The 20,041-nt window shown below is 38.6% G+C and overlaps 1 protein-coding gene across 5 annotated transcripts in view; it reads left to right on the forward strand.

Moving 5' to 3' along the window:
- Positions 1–13,939, forward strand: part of LOC149149662 (uncharacterized) — a 483,557-nt gene extending 469,618 nt beyond the window's left edge. For all 5 annotated transcript variants that reach the window (XM_089439017.1, XM_089439016.1, XM_089439019.1 and 2 more), the window contains one exon: positions 13,353–13,939. In XM_089439017.1, the coding sequence (XP_089295143.1) occupies positions 13,353–13,568 (216 nt within the window). In that variant the 3' untranslated portion in view covers positions 13,569–13,939. The remainder of the gene's footprint in view (positions 1–13,352) is intronic.
- Positions 13,940–20,041: the final 6,102 nt, after the last annotated feature.

Genomic DNA, 20,041 nt, shown 5'->3' on the forward strand with positions numbered 1-20,041 from the left:
TTAATGCACATTGCAAACATTGTCATAACCTCAACTGAACTCATACTTAGCATGTGCAATGAACATGGAGATTCAAGCATTTTATGTGACTGCTCAAGATTATAGTTCCAGGTAGCTTCAATGGAGCCACAGATACTTCATAATACATATGTGGTCTAGAAGAAAGGGCCAAGCACCTTCAATAAATTCCAAAACTGTCTTCACCCACTGTGTGTTTGGAAACTTGAATGAAAATCTTTAAAATTTTGTTTAAAATATTTAAAATTATGTTTTTTTATAAAAAAAATAAATATTTAATGTATTTTTTACAACGACCGAGTCATTGAAATCGAGCCGGCCGAGTCATTGCCGTTTCCGTTTCCGTTTCCGAGTCGATCCTCGGCCGAGTCCGAATCCGAGTCCGTTTTGTAAAACATTGGTCTTAAAGATTTAGGGTTTTTTAAGTTTTTTACCTTTGTTATAAGTTATTTTTTAAATTTCAAGAAAAAAATTTATTTGAAAATTAAATTTTTAATATAGTTTTTTTTATGAAGAACCCAAAGAACCCGAAGAACCCGAAGAACCCAAGAACCCATTGAAGGAAAAGAACCCAATTTTTTTTTTTTGAAGAACCCGGTTCTTATGGGTTCGTTTGGGAAGAACCCGTACCTGAATCCGGTACTTGGGTGCGGGAACCCGGGACGGGTTCGAGAACCCCACCCCTGGGTGCGAGTACCCATGCAACATAGGTTCCACTAGACTCGAGCTCCAACGAAGTAAATTCGATCACTTTCACCAGATAGCTCTTATTGTCTCCAAGTTCGATTGAATGAGAGGAGGTTCCATTTGACAAAGTCTAGAGTTGGCTGCATTCTCCTGTCATGTGTCTGGAAGCACCACTGTCAATAACCCATACATTGTCATCCTTGAAAGTCCTAGACAAAGCGGAAAATAAACTTCCATCCGTTACATCTAACTTGGAAATGATCTTCAAGATGTAACCCTTGATGGATGTAGTGAGATTCATAAGAAACTTGAAACCCTTCTTCATAATCCTTGCCATAGTGCCAATTAGGATGTGATCGTCAATCTGCTTCTTGTATCTTAGCTTTGATACCATGTTGGAAAATCAAGGGTTTTGTTGATTATAGATGACTTTCTTTTACTTGATAATCGCTAGCGATGTTAGTTGGCCTTTTATTACTTATTATTCTTTGTTCATCAAGAAATTACCAAAACAATGAAGATCACAATGAGACAAAGTACACAAGATATAGGCTCCAAGCCAAAAGGAATCCCCTCTAAGGGGAAAACCCAGAAAGAAAGCTTCTCTTCTTGTAGAATCTTCTTACAATTAGACTTCTAAGGCCCAAATACCAAAGCCCAAAATCCTCCCAAGCACCAAGTCAGCCCACTAGGAAGGTCTTCTTCAAGGCAACTTCAAAACTTCGAATTTGCAGCTTTACATCCAAAATTTCGACCCTGCAACTGCACTTTAGAATTTTGGCCTTGCAATTTCAGCTTCATGCAACTAGCAACTACATAGAACACCCTAGCAACTTCGCACGTGTGGACAGAAAGAGAGACAACCCAAGAGACTTTGATTTCCTCTTCTATTCTTTGTCCTTCCAACTCTTTCTCCTTCTTCACTATTGCATATCAAACTTGTGAAGATGTGTGTTCCAAATGAGTCGAGCTCCTTCTATTTATAGCCTTCTTGAGGGCTCAAATAGTCCTCCTTTGGGTCAAATTCACCTTGATTGGGCCGACTTGGTCTTGGAGGAATAAATGGTTTTTCTTGACTCAAAATAAGTATTTTCTTTTATTACAATGAATCCAAATGGGACTATAATATATGACATAAATTTTCTTTGACCAAGAAAGACCTAGAAGCACGAAGAACATGCTTTTGACCTAACTATGAAACCCATGCTATAAATAAAATAAAATATATTTTTCTTTCATGATATACAAAATATACAACTATCATGATTACAAAGGTCATTATGAAGACCAAACCTAGTTGTAATTTCCAACAGTTATTACACATACTGATGATATTATTAGAAGGCCAAGTTCCTCAAGATTGAAGGTTTACAGAGAAAATTCTCATGCTTGTAACCTATTCAAGGATTGGACCTTGCAAAAACATTTAAATACTAAGATACATTTTATATATTGATGCTAATCTCACAGTGAAGAAGAGGTTGAGTCCTCTTTCAAGATTTGCTCAAAAAAATAATTATAAAGTGATTTGCAGAACTTGAAATGCAATACTATGGATCTATTTCTATTAGAATTGATGTCATTATGAGAAAAGAGATCAAATACTCAAATCCAGAATGATGGAGTAAAGTTTAAGGACAAAAATATTATTACTACATCGATTTTTGAGAAAATCAGAACTTCTTGGTTTGAAAGAATTAAGGATAATTATAAATGAAGTCATCTTGTGATCAATTGATGAGAATGATGAAGTCCATCTCACATGAAAAATCAAACTCTAGGGATTTAACATTGATCTAGGGTTTGAAAACTCTAGCTAGTGTAAAGGGCTTGGAGAGAAAACCTGGGGTTCGTTGACAAAACCCTAGGATTGGATGTTTCTGCTGAAAGAAGAAACCCTAATTGTAGTAAGGGGAGAATAACATCATGACAGGGACGAGGAAGAGAAGATGGCAATAATCCAAGCAAGTCCAAGGGTAAGAGGGAAATGACTTCTCTCAGAAGATAAGTATTCTACATCTTTCCTCTTTGATTAAGACTATTGTTATTGATTTTAATTTTTGGTTAGTCTCATCTATGTATCCTTTTCTTGGTTGTAATCATTCTCCCATGACCTCCTAGTGAGGATTGCAGGTCAATGACAAGGATTGCCTAGATTTTGGCAGCAAATGGAAGAAGTGGACGAGCAAAACAAAGCAAGAGAATTTTATAGAATTTCTACTTGAAGGATATTGTACCAAATAAAACCAATGTTTGGAGGAAACGGGTTGTTTGAAGTATGCCAAAGAGAATTCAGTGCAGCAGATGGCAACATGGAAGCAAGATTTGAGAAGGTTCTCCAAAAAGAGGGAGTGGCTCATGTCAAGATGTTTGCCTTAGTCGTAAGAGTTGCCTCAGGGTTTTGAAGGGCATGAAATGAAGCCTCGTTATTGAAGAAGACTTTGGGCTTGGTTGAATGGATCAAGGATGATCCTATATGATTTATCTCTAATGAAAGTTGAAGGACTCATGTGTCAAAGGGAGCAACTATTTGCTCCAAAGGGAGTAGCCAGAAAGTCCTCAAAGAAAGTTGACCTTAGATTCCAAAATGGTGGACTATCAGTGTGAGAGGGAGCACCCAGTTAGGGTGACTTGAAAGCATTTGTGATGATTGATCATGTGAAGTTGGAAAGAGTTTACCAAGATGTTGCTTTTGTTTGGGCTCCATTATAATTTCATGAATGGGCATGAAGCAGTATGGCAAAGGCCAAGAATATTGCAGCTGAATTGGAAAGATGAGACGTAGTATAGCTTCAAAGGCTACTCGCAGTTTTTAATCAAGTGCAAGTGACAACCATGATGAAAGACATGCTGTAGAAGGGAGCAGTAAAGTTCAAGTATATTTCTCTAATAAGCAAATAGCCAATATGTTGTTAAAGCCTCTTCTTAAAGGAAGTTTGTGTACTTCCAAGACAAGCTTGGGCTTGTAGAGAATGCCTCTCTGGTTGAGAGGGAGTGATGATTGCATCATGGATATGGTTTCTCCCTGTGTCATGTGCTTTGACTGGAATTAGGGATGTTATTTATGTGTCAAGTGCTTTGACTGAAATTAGGGATAATGGTTTGATATATTAGATACAATCATGGACAAACATTCTTCTTGTGTTATGTACTCTGATCCGAATTATGGATGTTATCCCTATATCAAGTACATTGATCGGAATTAGGAAGAATGGTCCGTTAGACAGACATTTTCCTATGTCATTGTAAAGTGACTTGATTAGTGTTGTAGTCCCTGTGTCACTTTGACTTGTATAGGAAAATGGTTTGGTAGAGGACTATCATTCTCCCTGTGTCATTGTATAGTGACCTGATTAGGGATGTTGTCCTTGTGTCACTTTGACTGGGATTAGGGAGGATGGTCCCAGTGGTTGTAGCCCCCCAGCATCATGCTCTGATCTTTCTAGAGTGAGCTTATTTTGACATTGTGCTCTGATCTCTTTTTAGAGTGAGCTTGTTTTGGTATCATTGTTAATTTTAGGTATGTTCTATGCTTAGAGCAACTTATTTCAATTTTCACAGTTAGCTCAATATCTTTTCCAAATTAGCAATAACATCACCATTAAAGTAAACTACAGATAGAACATAAACATAAATCGCAGAAGACAAGCCAAGACAAGAGGACACAAGATGTGGCGCTAGCCAGGGACAAACCCCAATGTGAGGAAACCCTTGATCAATTCTTCTTATATGTTCTTCAATAGTTCAGTAGAGAGAGAGAGCTAGTACATTTACAATGGAAGTCAACACTTTGACTTATCTAGATAAGAGCATAGATCATCTCTAAGAAGATGATACATGAGATCAATTGAAGACATGCTGCTTCAACTGATTCTCCAAGGTGACTCCTTCACCTATCGTTGTGCTGCATTTCGTCATCACGCTGCACCTCACCGTGCTGCACCCATCATCACTATGCTGCATCTCATCATGCTTCATTAATCATGACTGTACCCATCACTATACTGCATTATGTGCCATTGCTGCACCATGATGCCATACTGACCTATGTGTTGGCTGCATCTTGCTTGCTTGTTGTCCTTTGCATGCTTGTTGTTGCATGCCAGCTGTCCCTTGCATGCTAGCTGTAACATTGCATGCTTGGTGTATTTGCTGCTAAGTACCATACAACTGTCCCAATGTTAGTTAGTTTTCCCTTGCATGTTGCTCTCCTTCGGAGACAGATGCTCAGGCTGTTTCGACAGTTTCGGCAATTTCGGTTGTTCCCGGCAATTCTGGATATTCCAGCTATTCCCGGGTAGTTCTGGCAGTTCCGGCTTCCCTCGAAAATTCCCGGCAGTTCCAGCTTCTGCCCTCTGTGTCAACTTTCCTGGCTGTTCTGGTAGTTCCAGTTGTTCCCTGTAGTTCCATCTATTCCCGGCAGTTCTGATAGTGCCGGCAATTCCGACTATTCCCGACAGTTCCTAGCAATTCTAGTAGTTCCGGCAATTTCGACTATTCTCGGCAATTCCATCTTTTCTCGGCAGTTCCGGAAATTCCCGACAATTTCGACAATTCCCATTAGTTTCGGCAGTTCCGGCTTCTGCCCTCTGGATTAGGGCAACGTTATCCCTTAGGATCTCTCCTCCTACTAAAACCCAAAGACAAGTAGATAGGAAGAGATCCCAAGTGTGTTGAAATGACTTGAATGCCACCTCTATTTATACTAAAACATTGAGCACAAGTGGGGTTTATTTGGTTGCTGGCCGACCTTGACGAATTGTCCCATAACACAAATTAATTCATATCTCCATGAATACTTATCGGAATCGGATGATCTTTAGATCAATCCTACACCTCTCGATGAGAGGAATCCAAGAAAAATATCAGCTTCCATTAATAAGATGCCCACATGGAGTTTGGCCCTAGTTGCCAATTTTAACACTCCCTCTCAACTAGGGAGAACTCCATTCGCTGATCCATATGTCCAACTGTACTATCTCTGCCATCAGTGCCTTGCACTACTCTGCTCTGCTGAACCATGAAGAAGAAGAATTGATCGACAATGTCTCATACCATTCTCTACTAACCCAAAGTCAGTTTCATCTGAAGAGAGTGTGTCACATCACTCTTACTGGCCTGAAGTCAGTTTTATTGATCCCAGATCAATATCACAAGAGAGTGTCTCAAACCACTCATATTGATCCTAGATCAATGGAGATCATCCTAGCATAGGGATTACGGTAGATACATCGATGCGTCCATCGATAGTACTACTATGGTCCTTAACCCCATTTCCCTACTCATTGATCAGATGAGAGGTACTTCCCATGAGTCCCAGACTGCATGGGTAGGATGTCTTGATAGGAGAACTAATCATCCTGTCCACAAGAGAATGGATCATCCTGACCCACAGTCGCCACGGGAGAACTAATCATCCCGGCCCACAAGAGAACTAATCATCTTGTTCCACAGTCGCCACGGGAGAACTAATCATCCCGGCCCACAAGAGAACTAATCATCTTGTTCCACAGTCGCCACGGGAGAACTAATCATCCCGGACCACAAGAGAACTAATCATCCTGTTCCACAGTCGCCACGGGGTATCACAAGGGAAGGTTGAACTTGTCATCTTGTACATAACGCACCACTAGGGGAGGGTGAGTCGCCCTGTGGTCGTATGTTGCTCCAATAAGTACCCCAAGCCCCCTAGAGCTCCCATAGCTCAATTCATGCAACATGTAGGACCCTTATAAGAAGGTCTCTCAATGACTCCAAGTCGTTTGGGAAAGTCACAGATTTGACCTTTCCCTGGGGCTTTGACAAAATGTCTGCAACCTGTACATCAGTCTCAATGCGATGGAGCCTCCTCGCTCATCGACTTACCATATCCCAGATAAGGCAGTATCTGATGTCTATCTGCTGGAGCAATCATCGAATATGGGATTCCTCAATAATCGAATCCGCCCTCTGGTTGTCACAGAGAATCACAATGGTATTCATCATGTGTACAAACAGCTCACTTAAGAGCTTCTGCAACCATGCAGCGTCACACGAGATCATACTCATAGCTATGTATTCGGTCTTGGCGGTGCTTATAGCAACCGACTTCTGCTTCCTACTCATCCATGATATCAAAGTAGAATCCAAAGAGAACCAGCAGTGAGAAGTGCTCTAGTGATCCTCCTCACTGCCTACCCAGTCAGAATTTGAATAATCATGCCGTTTCATATTTACAGCAGTGTATCTCAATCCATGAGAGATTGTGCCCCGAAGATATCTCAGAAGATTCTTGGCACCAATCTAGTGAGGCTCAACCAAATATGAGCTCACCATGCTAACTGCAAAACATATATCCGGACGGAAGTTCACCAAGAACATCAATGCGAATGAGTTTATGAAATTGAGAGGCATTTCCCAAATCTAGTCTGACATCATTCCCATATAACTTCCGAAAGTTAAGATCCTCGAGGTAGTCACAGGCTTGCAGTTTATCATTCCACATCTAGAATCCAACTCCCTCTTACTTCTGCAAATGAGAGGGTCTGCACCTGTCAGAAATAGGTCGTCCTCATAAGGTGCTAGTATGAGAGGTCTATCATCCACAACCTTCAAACAATGGTTTGGATCGACTTCACTCTTAGTGAATCTCAGCTTCATATGATAGCTATCAAGCCTCTCATACTACACTTGGGGAGTTTTGCTTCAAGCCATAGAGGGCTTTCTTCCACCTGCATATGTGATATTCCTGATCATCAATCTCAAACCCCTCGGGTTGTTCCAAAATTGTGGACCTGCCTCATGAGGGGAATGGTCCCCTTGTAAGATTTTCCTTCAGTACATCTTAGACATGTACTTTCATGCTCTTTTTGAATTTAGGCATCTCTGTCACCATCTGACTCACAGACCTCCGGTGCTATGTGTCAATGGACATGGTCCCCAGTGGACTTCCTACAACTTGATACAACCCTGAACTCAAAAACTTCTTTGAAAAATCTATTTTCAAACACGTACCTTTCCATCGATGAGTGCCACCTCGTAACCTTTGACTTCCATTGCTGAAATGGACACTAGGTTCTTCTTGCGATCAGGTACATAAAAGAGATTCTGTAAATGAATCGAGTTGCCTTCATTCAATTGAGGGATAACATTCCCTACACCCTTTCCGGGATAGGTGGCATCGGCTCCAAGTATAATCCCACTGTTGTTTCCATCTCTACCAAATTAGAGAGTGCACCCTTCTATCTGATGAAGTGCCTTGAAGCACTACAATCAATAAGCCAGATTCCCAAAGAATCTGAAGGAGAGGGCCAATACAAGATAACGCTTCTTTGTCTTATCAAAAACAACATTTGATTCTTCATACCTCGGGTTCCTTGATTTCGTTGAAGAATTGGCCATTTCCTTGATGACCTGCATTACCTGTCATTCCTTTGATCATTGAAGATGTCCCTGGAATGATTGTTATCTTCATCAAGAGATTTGTCTCTGCCATTCGGACACTCCTTCGCATAATGGTCGTGTTGTCACACAGAATGTCTGGGCACCGAGACAACGACTCAGATTGGAGGTTGTCACCTTGATCCCCAATCTCTCCGTTGAAGTTGTCTCCCTACAGCAGGCTAAGGGGGGTAGACCCTATGGAAAAATGGAATGAAGAAGAACTAGAGACACGGTGAAGTGATCAAATACTTGATTAAGATTTAGCAAGACTTATAGGATTTGATTAGATTTTAAACGATTGATACCAGTGCCTTATGGAGTCACCGATTTTGCTTAGGGAAATTAAGACCAAGTAATTGATTAGCAACTGCTGCTTAGATGAATGACTTATCTTATATGAAATGTAATTCCTAAAACTAATGTGAGATGCAAGAATCTTGGTTAATTTTAGTTAAATGCATATTTAAATGTGAATCCTTCAATCTTTTCTGTGTTGAGCCTGATTTCGTAGTAATTGGCAGAGAGAAGATAAGGAGAAGCACACTAAGGTTTGATTAACGATACCTCTCCTGAAAATCTAACATACTCGATGCCTCCGGCGCTGCAAAGAGTTGTGGCTCTGATGACTACAAGGTCACTGTTTTAAGTACTATTAAAACAGGCTTCTCAAAAAAAGATGGATGGAGATCTATCTGTCTATCAACCAAGCTTATGCTTTGAAGTAAATTTTATCTATACAAAGTTAAATTATATGCAAATGCACCAGAAGATGAGATGAAGTTAGACTCGAGAATGGGAAAACACTTATGCCGCAAAAACCCTCAATTACCGAAATGAAATGCTCGCCTTTTTTGTAGATGAAGACTTAGAAATTAAACTCTTGAAGATACTATAGTTAAAACACCAGCGTATTTCAAATCTTCTTAATACAGTTTAGCTCAAAGAGAACAAAAACAACTTTGCAATTCGATATCATTGTCAACAGATGCTCAAAAGAAATACTCAATTTATGAAACAAAGGATATGCATTTTATCACAATTCCATGACAGAGTACTTAATTTTCAGAAATTAATTTTTAGGACAGCAGAAAGAAAAACTTTATGACAGCAGCAATATGACAATGAAAACAGTAAGCTATCAATGATATTTTTATGCCAAAACTTTACCGAAATTTTTCCAAACTTGCCGACATGAATTATCAAAAATTTAGAGCCTGTTATGATGTGGAATTATATCAGATCTGATATACTTATTACAACAACAATTAAAACATGAAATAAGCCTAATAATGAATGCCCAACTCAAGAAATTAATTCCTTAATGTATTAAACAACTCAGGCACTGATTTTAGGCTAACCCACATGAAATTTTTCCAATGTTATATTTCAGACTTCAGAAACATAATTATTAAGAGATAACAGTGACCCAAAATGTAGATCTAGGCCAAATTCTTGATACATATCAAACATAAATGACTTATTAATGTATTTAGCAATTTTTAAGTTAATTTCAAACTACTTAAATGTGTTTTTCACCACTATTAGAAAGGTATATTACTGTTGTAGCAAACAGTGAAGAAAACAATGGTTTAGAGATCAAACTCTTGGGCCCTAGGCCTTGAAGATCACTTGCCCAAGTTGCCAAAAATATTTCAATACTTGAAACACAGATTTTTACCAAATTTTCTGCAAAAAACCACCAATGATTAGCTTCAGAAAATTAAATATTCAAATAAAAAATGGAGCAAGGGAATCTAGGGCCAATGAGAGTTAACACTAGGCCCAATAGAACTAGCGTTGGGCTAGGAGAAGGCAGATCTGGGCTTAGCAGCCCCAAAACTTGAAACCCTTGTTTTGAAAAAAATTATTTTGTTTCAGAGTTTCAGATTTATTGCAAAATCTTTAATGGTTGGCCTTGTAAAAAGATTTGGGATAAGATATTTCCCTCCAGGGCCTAGATCTGTCTCAAAACCCCCAGATCTACTTGAAAAATCTCAGATCTGAAGATTTACTTGGCTGATTTCTCAGATCTATTCCTACAAACAATCTTTGAGCCCAGATCTTGCCCTCCAGGGCCTAAATCTAGCTCAGATCTGAAGATTTTCTTGGCTGATTTCTCATATCTATTCCTGCACAAGTGAAAAAAGGAAAATCCCAATACCCAATATGTACAAAAATAGAGAAAATCCCAAAAACCCAAGTGTTAAAATTCAAAAATATGTTACAAAATTTCAAATCTACACAAGTAAATAATAGATCTATACAAATAATTTACAGATCTATACAAATAATTTACGTATCTATCAGATTTGAGGAGTATGAGTCCAACTCCGCGCCCAGATCTGATAATCTAAGGCTCTTAATAGCCAGATCTATCAAAAATTTCCACAAAATATTTAAAAGACTTTGAAATTTTACACAGGTACTAGCCCAAAAACACCCTGTAGAAAAAATATTATCATTAGATAAATCCTGAGGCTTATATGAAGTAGACTCTTCAGAAAATATGTGCTGATAGTTGGCTGGTCCAACCGAAGACTATCCCCAAATGCTCAATGAGAACCTGAGAGATTTTCTGCAAACACTAGATCAACCATCAAATCAAGTAGAGAAATAGAACAACAATAAAATTATGAAAAAATAGAGATACCTACTACTTCAATCAAATTAAAAATGTTACCCTAGATCCAACAAACTGAATAAGATACTCGTATTCAGATTATTCTAAGAGAGCTATTGATTGATAGTTTTCACATAATATTAAGCAGAAATTAAAACAATGTTACCATAAATTCATGAAGAGGAACACTACAGCACGTTGAAACCCCAAAGACTTTTGCATTAATTCAAAAAAGTATACAAGAGAGCTTGAGAGCTTAGTACACAATCCAGAGATTGGATGAATCTAACTAACAAAATGGCCTCCTATTTAAAGATAAATCCCCCAAAGGCTAGTTCGAGTGATCCTTGTCAAAGCAATCTCGACCGTTGATTAGGATCAAAATTTCTATTAATCTCATCTGTTAGTTCTGGCTTCTGCCCTCTGCGTCAACTTTCCCAGCTGTTCCGGTAGTTCCGGTTGTTCTGGTAGTTCCGGCTATTCCGGTAGTTCCCGCTGTTCCCTACAGTTCCGGCTCTTCTCGGCAGTTCCGACAGTTCCGGCAATCCCGACTATTCCCAGAAGTTCCTGGCAGTTCCAACAATTCTAGCTATTTCCGACAGTTTCGGCAGTTTCGGCATTTTCAGCTTTTCCCAGCAGTTCCGGCAGTTCTAGCTTTTCCTGATAATTCCGACAATTCCCGACAGTTCCGGCAATTCCCAATAGTTCTGGCAGTTCCAACTTTTCCCGGAAGTTTCGACAATTCCCGGCAATTCCGGCTGCTGCCCTCTGGATTAGGGCAACATTATCCCTTAGGATCTTTCCTCCTACTAAAACCCAAAGACATGTAGAGAGGAAGAGATCCCAAGTGTGTTGAAATGACTTGAATGCCACCTCTATTTATACTAAAAGACCTTGACAAATTGTCCCATAACACAAATAAATTCATATCTCCATGAATACTTATCGGAATCGGATGATCTTTAGACCAATCCTACACCTCTTGAGGAGAGGAATCCAAGAAAAATATCATCTTCCATTAATAAGATGACCCACATGGAGTTTGGCCCTAGTTGCCAATTTTAACAATCATGCTCTGATCTTTGTCGATAGTGAGCTTGTTTATGGATACCAAATGATGCATATGTGCCATACATCAGGGGTACTGACTAGGTTATGGAAATGTGGTTAATGTTGGTGATTATAATATTGATGATGATGCTTATCTTAATCTTGATGATTCTTCCTTATAGAATATTTCAACTTGAGAAAATCCTGATGAGTCATTATGAATACCTCCCTAGTTAAGAGGGGGTGTTGAAATTGTCTCTAGTATCGTTCTTCATAATATATATTATTAAACATATTTAGAGTCAAAAACAATTTATTTGTAGTCAAACCCAAGTGGTCAAGTCGGCCCTTCATTTTGTCAAGTGAGCATGCCCAAGAGAGGCACCCTTTCACATGAACAACTATAATTACCGACTCGTCCTCCTCCAAAAGGATCAATACATCATCTCTTCAAAAGAAATCTGAGGCAATCTCTCTATAATGCAAAGTCTGAGGCAATCTCTCTGTGATGTGAAGTCTGAGGCAGCCATCTTATGTGAAGTTTCTGAGGTTGACACAAAAGTTGTGGTTGGAACAGAGGACAAAATTTGGGGCTGTCTTGTGGACAATCCTGTGACAGAAATGTGACATCTTGTAGACTGTGTTCTGGACAGACATGTGGAAGGGCTGACTTGGCACTTGGGTTGTCATACCACCATACTGGTCAGTTTGTCTATAACTTGGATTTCACTCTTGTTGATAATGATTCTATAAGGAAATGATTGCTGGGTTTTCCCCTTTGTGGGTTTTGCCCTGGTCATTGACCTAACATTTTGGTGTCTCTTTGTGCATTGTGATTTTTATTTTCTTTATACTTGCGTAATTGAATGTATAATTGCTTGATGACATAACTGAATGCAGTGAATGCTAAAAAGAAAACATATATACATCTGTCACAAGTAATTATCAAGATCAGAAATTCTAGCTTGCATTTGAATTTGAACAGGTAGTAGCTGTGGTGATAGTAGGCTACTACCTTATTGTTGTCGCTTGGTGTAGTGATAGCCTTGTAGGATACCCCTTTCCAAGGCCTGCTAGATTTTGCAGCAACAGGATACGCACACCCCGCCTTAGGGGACACGTTCCTATGGAACAATGTTCTATGGTAAAACCGTAAAACCCCATCGCTTAGCCCATTTTCCCAACACATCATACACATTGGATTTGCAAGGCAAAATCACAATGTGAGTGTCTCAAATTTATTCTCACATGCCCGACACCAATGGCATGTGTGAGAATACCTCCCGATGCTACAAAATATCGACAAATTAGGAAATTGATTTTGCTGTGAGCTGGAAAGGGGAGTGCCATCTATCAGGGGCAGCATTGTATGTCTATGGCTGTAGCTAGGAACATCCTTGTACTACTGCCCTTAGAGAGAAGCATAATTTATCTTTGCAGTTTTAAATAGTCAAGGAAAATAATGTCATGATATTGTTTTCTTATTCCCAGTCTCTATAGTTTCTTGTGTGCTTTTAATTAGTTTTTATCTCATTGTTTGTCTTTTGATGCACAGGATGCTTTAATTCTTTCAGTTGACCGGAAAGGTTTTGATGTCCTTGTCAAGGTTTCAACTGATCTTAAGAAGGATGCATCATCATCTAGTCACTTTGAGTGGAAGGACTTTAGTTTTTCTTTTGGTAGAGAAGTTGAAGACATTGAAACATTCTGCTGCCTTCTTGCAAAGATGGAAGAAGAAGCTCTAAAAAAGATATCCGGTTCTGTTATTTAGCAGCACTTTATCACTGTATTTATACTCTAGAGTCCATGTATTGGTTCTCTCTGAAAAGAGCTCTCTGCATTGTTTAATGTGTACTAAATTTAAGACATTCACGCATGATTCTTTTTGGGTTTTTGATTGCATCAACTATAAGCCATTTGTACATCCTGAGATGTGATTGTGGTCTACACTCTGTACCTTGTGTGAATATTTTCTTATATTTCCATTGGATTTTGTAAAGTTCTTCCTCATTCTGCTAGTCTCTAATGAGATTGGAAATGAACTAAAGGAGACTCCGTGCACAACTTATGTTCAGAAGCTTACGTTAGAGAAGCTTCCTATAAAAAGTTTTCTTCAATATAGAGCTCTAGATATTCTATTCATATTTGCCCCATGGTTTTCATTTTGCAAAATTTTCGAATGCATAATGTTTTCAAAAGTGATTTCAGTTATTGATCTTCAAATTTGAATGAGTTAGCTTGGTTGGATGTAGAGCAAGTCGTAGAAGTGTAATACTGTTTGTTCCATGAAAACTTGTAAATTACTGATAAGACAGTTTTGATTGCATAACTCCATTTGAATTATCCGTGTCTAAATCCTTGTATGGTTATTTTTGCTGATAATTGCAGAAAAGCAGCATTGCAAGTTTTGTGTTTCATGTATTTCAATAAACAATTAAAATATTATACATAGGATCATCTAAGATTTTGTCATGATATATCTTAAAGGACACTGTTTGTGCTATATCAGGTTGCAATTTGTTTTATGTATGAAGGGTCAAGATACTGTGAAGGAAAGAAGGTTAAATTGTTTAAAGTTTGAATGAACTGTTCGAAAAGTGTGATTGGTTATGTGATGACAAGTTTGTGGTTGGACTCTTTCAAGTCATTTCAAGTGAAAATTGATGAAGGGATGCAAGCACATTTGAAATCTACTATTTTTAGTTACTACTGAGATTACCAGACAATGTCAGTTAGATAAGGCATGTAAAAATTTCACCTCAAGAGAGCTGACCTGCACTCATAGAACTCAAACCCTACAGTGGAATTTGAGAACTATAACACCAATCAAAACTTCAGGTCTGCATAAACCAATACGCTGTACAGAAGATTCAAGACTGTAAACACCACATATCGAGTGGTTAGATCATCCAACAGAAAACATCGAATTGTTTTAGGAAATCGAATCAACATGCTAAATCTGCAATCAGCCCAACATAACTTAGATAACAGATCTATGAAGAAATAGTATCAATACTCTACCATCCCAGTGGTAAATAGATGATAAATCAGATCTGGAGAAAAACAGATCAGCAACTAAATCTTTACCAGCAATCACATATCTTTGTATTTTAGCATAAAAGAGGATTGCATGAATTAAAATTAGCTTCTTCCAACCTTACAATGCTCATAAAACAAAGAATTATCATTAACAGTCAAATCACTCATATACTAACTATTATTGTATGAAGTAATATATCCCTCCTTCCCTTTTTCTAAAATATGAAAAGGGGGGACGTTATAAAGAACGACTTTCAAATGTGGCACACCACATAACAAGGGCAAACCCTAACGTAAAACAATGCAACCTCCGAGAGCATCTTAGCCAACAAGAGTGCCTCATATGCACTAAAGATATGCGGGTACAAGAGAATTCATGTCAAACATCTCCAAATAACTAACATATTTTTTATACATTTCCATTTTTCCTTGGTGTGGGTTTATTCAAAAGTATGTGGAGTTGGTGCTTGTTGGATGCAGAATCTAATTCTCCTTCCAATGTGTTCCCACACTTGAAATTTGAGTTGACCTATAAGGAGATAAGTCAAAAATATGATTAAAACAATGTTTTTTTTTTTTCATTTAAAAATTCTTAATTGTTATTTTATTAGTTTCCTTAAGAAGCCCATTTTAGATCTCAAAATTTCACTAATGAGTGAGAGCCCTTCCTAGGTGGGTCTTGTTGGAGGGGATAGGCTAGTTAGTTGACTAAAGGTAATATGTTAGTCGACTACAAAGATAAATCAACAATAAGTTGAATTAGTTGTGTTAGTTTTTAGGGCTAGATTGTTTTTTGTTGTAGATAATTGCAATTTTAAAAAATTTCAACATTTTTCATATTACATTCACCCCATAACATAATATCATCATTAACAATTATGTAGAGAGAACAATAGTATCAACAATGCAACAAAACAATATGGAACAATAAAAGAAAAACATACACAATAGAGACACCTAGATTTAGGTCAGAGACCAAGGAAAAACTCCACATTGGGGAAAACCCAACCAAATTCTTCTTCTTAGATATTTGTCAAATGTTCAGCTGAGATACAATGTACAAATATCATGAGACATAAGTCTTTCATTGCATTAGGCCACTTAGAGCTAAACTTGGATCATACATGATCCTCATAAGTCAAGCAAAGAGACCTTTGAAAGGTTTGTCTCCAAATCACTATAGATAGCATAGATCTCTGCCTCAAGATGTAGTATCATGGTCTTTAATGACATATCAGTGTCATATATTGTCATGAAGGTACTGTCAGACATCATTGTCAATATTGTCATAAAGGTATTGTCACACATCTCAAGCAAAGAGACCTTTGAAAGGTTTGTCTCCAAATCACTATAGATAGCATAGATCTCTGCCTCAAGATGTAGTATCATGGTCTTTAATGTCCTATCAGTGTCATATATTGTCATGAAGGTACTGTCAGACATCATTGTCAATATTGTCATAAAGGTACTGTCACACATCGTTGTTATAGAGGCACTGTCATAAGTGCACTATCATAACTCACTGTCATAAGTCATTATCATCCATAAAAGTCACTATTATATAGATCCCTTTTGTCATATATTATTATCACAACCATACTGTCATGAGGACATTGTCAAACATCATTTCCATAAACACACGTATCACTTCCATACAAGAACAAATACCTTTGCCATATTTTATTGTCAAATGCACAAAACCTACGACACAATATATTACCCACATAATTTCCCTTTATGCCCTTCAAATTAGAGCTCTTCAACATCTCTTAACATTGTCCACCAATTTCCATATACACTTGTTCAACCAGGACTTATTCTGACATACAAGACGTCAAACAAAGAAACATCAACTTACCTCTGCTTGGAAGATACATATACTTGAGATACTTTGGTTCTGGTTAGGGCTCCTTGTCAACCCTGGTTTAGGTCTATAATCATGATCAGAAATACCTCAAACAAGTTTGCATAGATCTTAGAGATAGGTCGCAATTATCCTTGGATAAGGAGTGCATATATCACTGAGAAAGGGGCCGCAGATATAGCCATAGATACGCTGTAGATGTTGCCTCAAAATAGGGCGCAAAAGGTGCCTCAATTTGGCCACATAAGTATGACATAACAGGCCACATTAGATGCCCAAAAAATCCCTCCAATACTAGGCCCTTTATAGCCCAAGCTTGACCTTCAAAACTCAAAGAAATGCCAAGGAGGAGGTGAATTGTTTTGAATCTACACATAAGAAATCCTACTGCAATCAATGGTTTGCCATCTCCTACTTGTTTTTTACATTCAACAAGTTATCTAGTTATTTATATAGTGATGAAAACACTATTGCAGACTACACATACATACAAATCATGAACTGAAATAAAATGAGACAAATACACAAGGGACACTGTTATTTTTGGACAATCGTCCCTGGAAAAACCCAATGCGGGAAAACCGGTGTAGCATATAGAGGGTTTGTATTATTAAGCGGATTTATGAATACAACTAGGGTGCCAAATTTGGCTCACCCAACAGAAGTACCTATATCTAGAGACAGATGAATAAACCCCATAGGTAACTGCGTTGCTCCCAGTGCTGGACAGCGATGGATGCTCCAAGCTCTGCGCTAGAACTGCGTCACTGAGACCCCTTAACCTCCACTGTGTCACTACGTCAAAGCTCTCCCTATGCGTCACTGCATCAGAGCTCTCCCTTTGCGTCACTGAGACACTGTGTTAGAGCTCTCCCTCTATGTTGTTGATTTGTGGCAGCATTGGATGTGCTCTAGCCTTGAAATTTGGAGGAGAGGCTAAGTTACATGAGATATCCAAAGCCTAGAAATCGTTTTGAGAAATTCCATCCGGATGAGGAGTTATAAAAATAATTAATATTTTTAATGGGTTCCTAAGTTTAAACTTGGGAAAATAAAATTATTAATGGGTATTAATAAAGATAAGGATGAGAAGCTTCTAAGAGACGAGGATCAAGTCTATTTTACTCTTACCTGTTGATTAGGGACTTAATCTCGGTCATTGATTCATCAAAAGGAAAAGTATAAGAGAAGACTTGAGAGTCATTTGGAGACACACTGGCACATGCTCAATATCCCATGGAAATTCGATTCTCAAGGAAGAGGAGATCGATTTCAGAGGGAGAGTTGCAGGGTGGAGGAAGAGAGGGGATTAGTAGCAGTATGGGGAAAAAACGCAGGGACTCTAAGAGAGCGCAGATTGAGACGCAGAGAGGGACCAGGGCTGCACAGAGTGACGCAAGGCTGACGTAGTAGAGAAAGGAAGCTCTCTAGGGTGTCAGAAATTCTTAGAGAAAAGTCTCAGGTGTTTTCTCCCAGTGTCTGTAAATTTTTCTGTAAAAGCGATTGTTGCTGAAGACTAATAAAAACCCTCCTCTGCTGCACTGGTTTTCCCGCATTGGGTTTTTTCGGGGAGCGTTGTCCAAAAATAATTGTGTTGATGTGATTGATTCTTGTGCATATGTTTATTTTTGTATAATGGTGTGATATTTGCAGTAGAATTTATTTTAATATTTACCGAGAAGATTTCATAAATAACTTACTGGGAATAACAAGTAGGTGAAATAAATCAGTTGTTGCAGTAATAGAATTTCTGTTTAGGAATTTTCACATGGTATCAGAGTAAAGATTCGGCGACAGGAAGGGAAAATCAATTATGGGTCAGGAGCATGATGCAGAGGCATCCACTAAAGGCGACTCGTGCAAATTTTCAAAAGAATGCACAATAGACAGAAATTACGATTATTCTATGTTGGCTTCCAAATTGGAGGAAGAAGTTGCTTGCGTAGCAAGCTCTGCCTCCTCAGGGGTTTGGTATATAAATAGTGGATCTTCTTGGCATATGACAGGAATTCGAGAATGTTTTTTAGATTATCAGGAAGAAATAATGAATTTTCAGATCATCATGGGGAATAAGGCAAAGTGTACTCTAGTGGGGAAAGGTACTATAGTTTTTCAAACAGAAACAAGAGAGCGGTTCCGAGCTACCAATGTCTTGCATGTGCCAGGACTGGGAATGAACTTACTTTTCGTATCTCAACTTCAAAGCAAGGGCTATGACGTTTTCTTCATTAAGGAGAAAGTATACGTCAAACACCCGAGTTGGAAAAAGGTGGTCTAGATCGGAATCAAGAGTAACAGGTTGTATAGGTTGCAACTAGAATCACCAATGGCACTGATAAGCAGTAATGGAGACAAGGATTTGAATGAACTATGGCACAGAAGGATGGGACATTTGCACCATGGGGCTCTGAGAATTCTCAGAAAAATTGTAATAAGAGTTCTAGATCTTAGTATTGAACGAGATGATGTATGCAGAGGGTGTGCTCTGAGCAAGTATGCCAAAGCAGCGTTTCCAAGAAGTAACAATAGGGCCAAGAGTGTACTAGGATTGATACACTCAGACATCTGTGAGCCGCTTTCCACAAAGGCTCTTAGTGGTGATGAATATTTCATCACCTTCATCGATGACCATTCCAGGTTCATCGATGACCATTCCAGGAAAGACTTGGATCTACTTTCTGAAAACCAAAGATGAGGTTTTCGGTCGATTCAAAAAGTTCAAGGCTCTAGTGGAGAATCTAACATAAAAGACGATAAAAGTGTTACGCTCAGGCAATGGTAGAGAGTATATTGACGAGGACTTCACCGATTTTTGCACTAGGGAGGGCATCAGAAGAAAGTGGACAACTCCCTACAATACGGAGCAGAATGGAGTAGCAAAAAGGAAGAACAAGATTATTGTGGAAGCAACTAGAGCAATGATGTATGATCAGGATATGCCAAAATTCCTATGGGTAGAAGCATGCAGCATGGCAATCTATGTCTAGAATAGAACTCCTCATAGGGCATTGGGCAAGATTACTCCAGAGCAGGTCTTCATTAGGAAGGCACCTGAAGTCAGTCATTTCAGGATATTTGGGAGTTTAGCATATTGTCATATACCTGAGGAGAAGAGGAAGAAGTTAGATCAAACTGCAAAGAAAGGATATCTTATGGGGTATAACGAGAATGTTGAGGCATATAGAGTCTATCTTTCGGGGAGCAGGAAGGTAGTAGTTCGACGAGATGTAAATTTCATGGAGGATAGAACTTTCAGAAAATCTTGAGAAATGCCTTCCGAAGAGCAGTCAAAAGATGAGCCATTGGTCAAACCACTTCAACCAGCGGAAGCTAGTACTAGA

The sequence above is a fragment of the Pinus tabuliformis genome, chromosome 9, assembly GCF_031772625.1.
Source record: "Pinus tabuliformis cultivar Carrire ecotype Pingquan chromosome 9, CPIR1, whole genome shotgun sequence".
Classification (NCBI taxonomy): Eukaryota; Viridiplantae; Streptophyta; class Pinopsida; order Pinales; family Pinaceae; genus Pinus; species Pinus tabuliformis.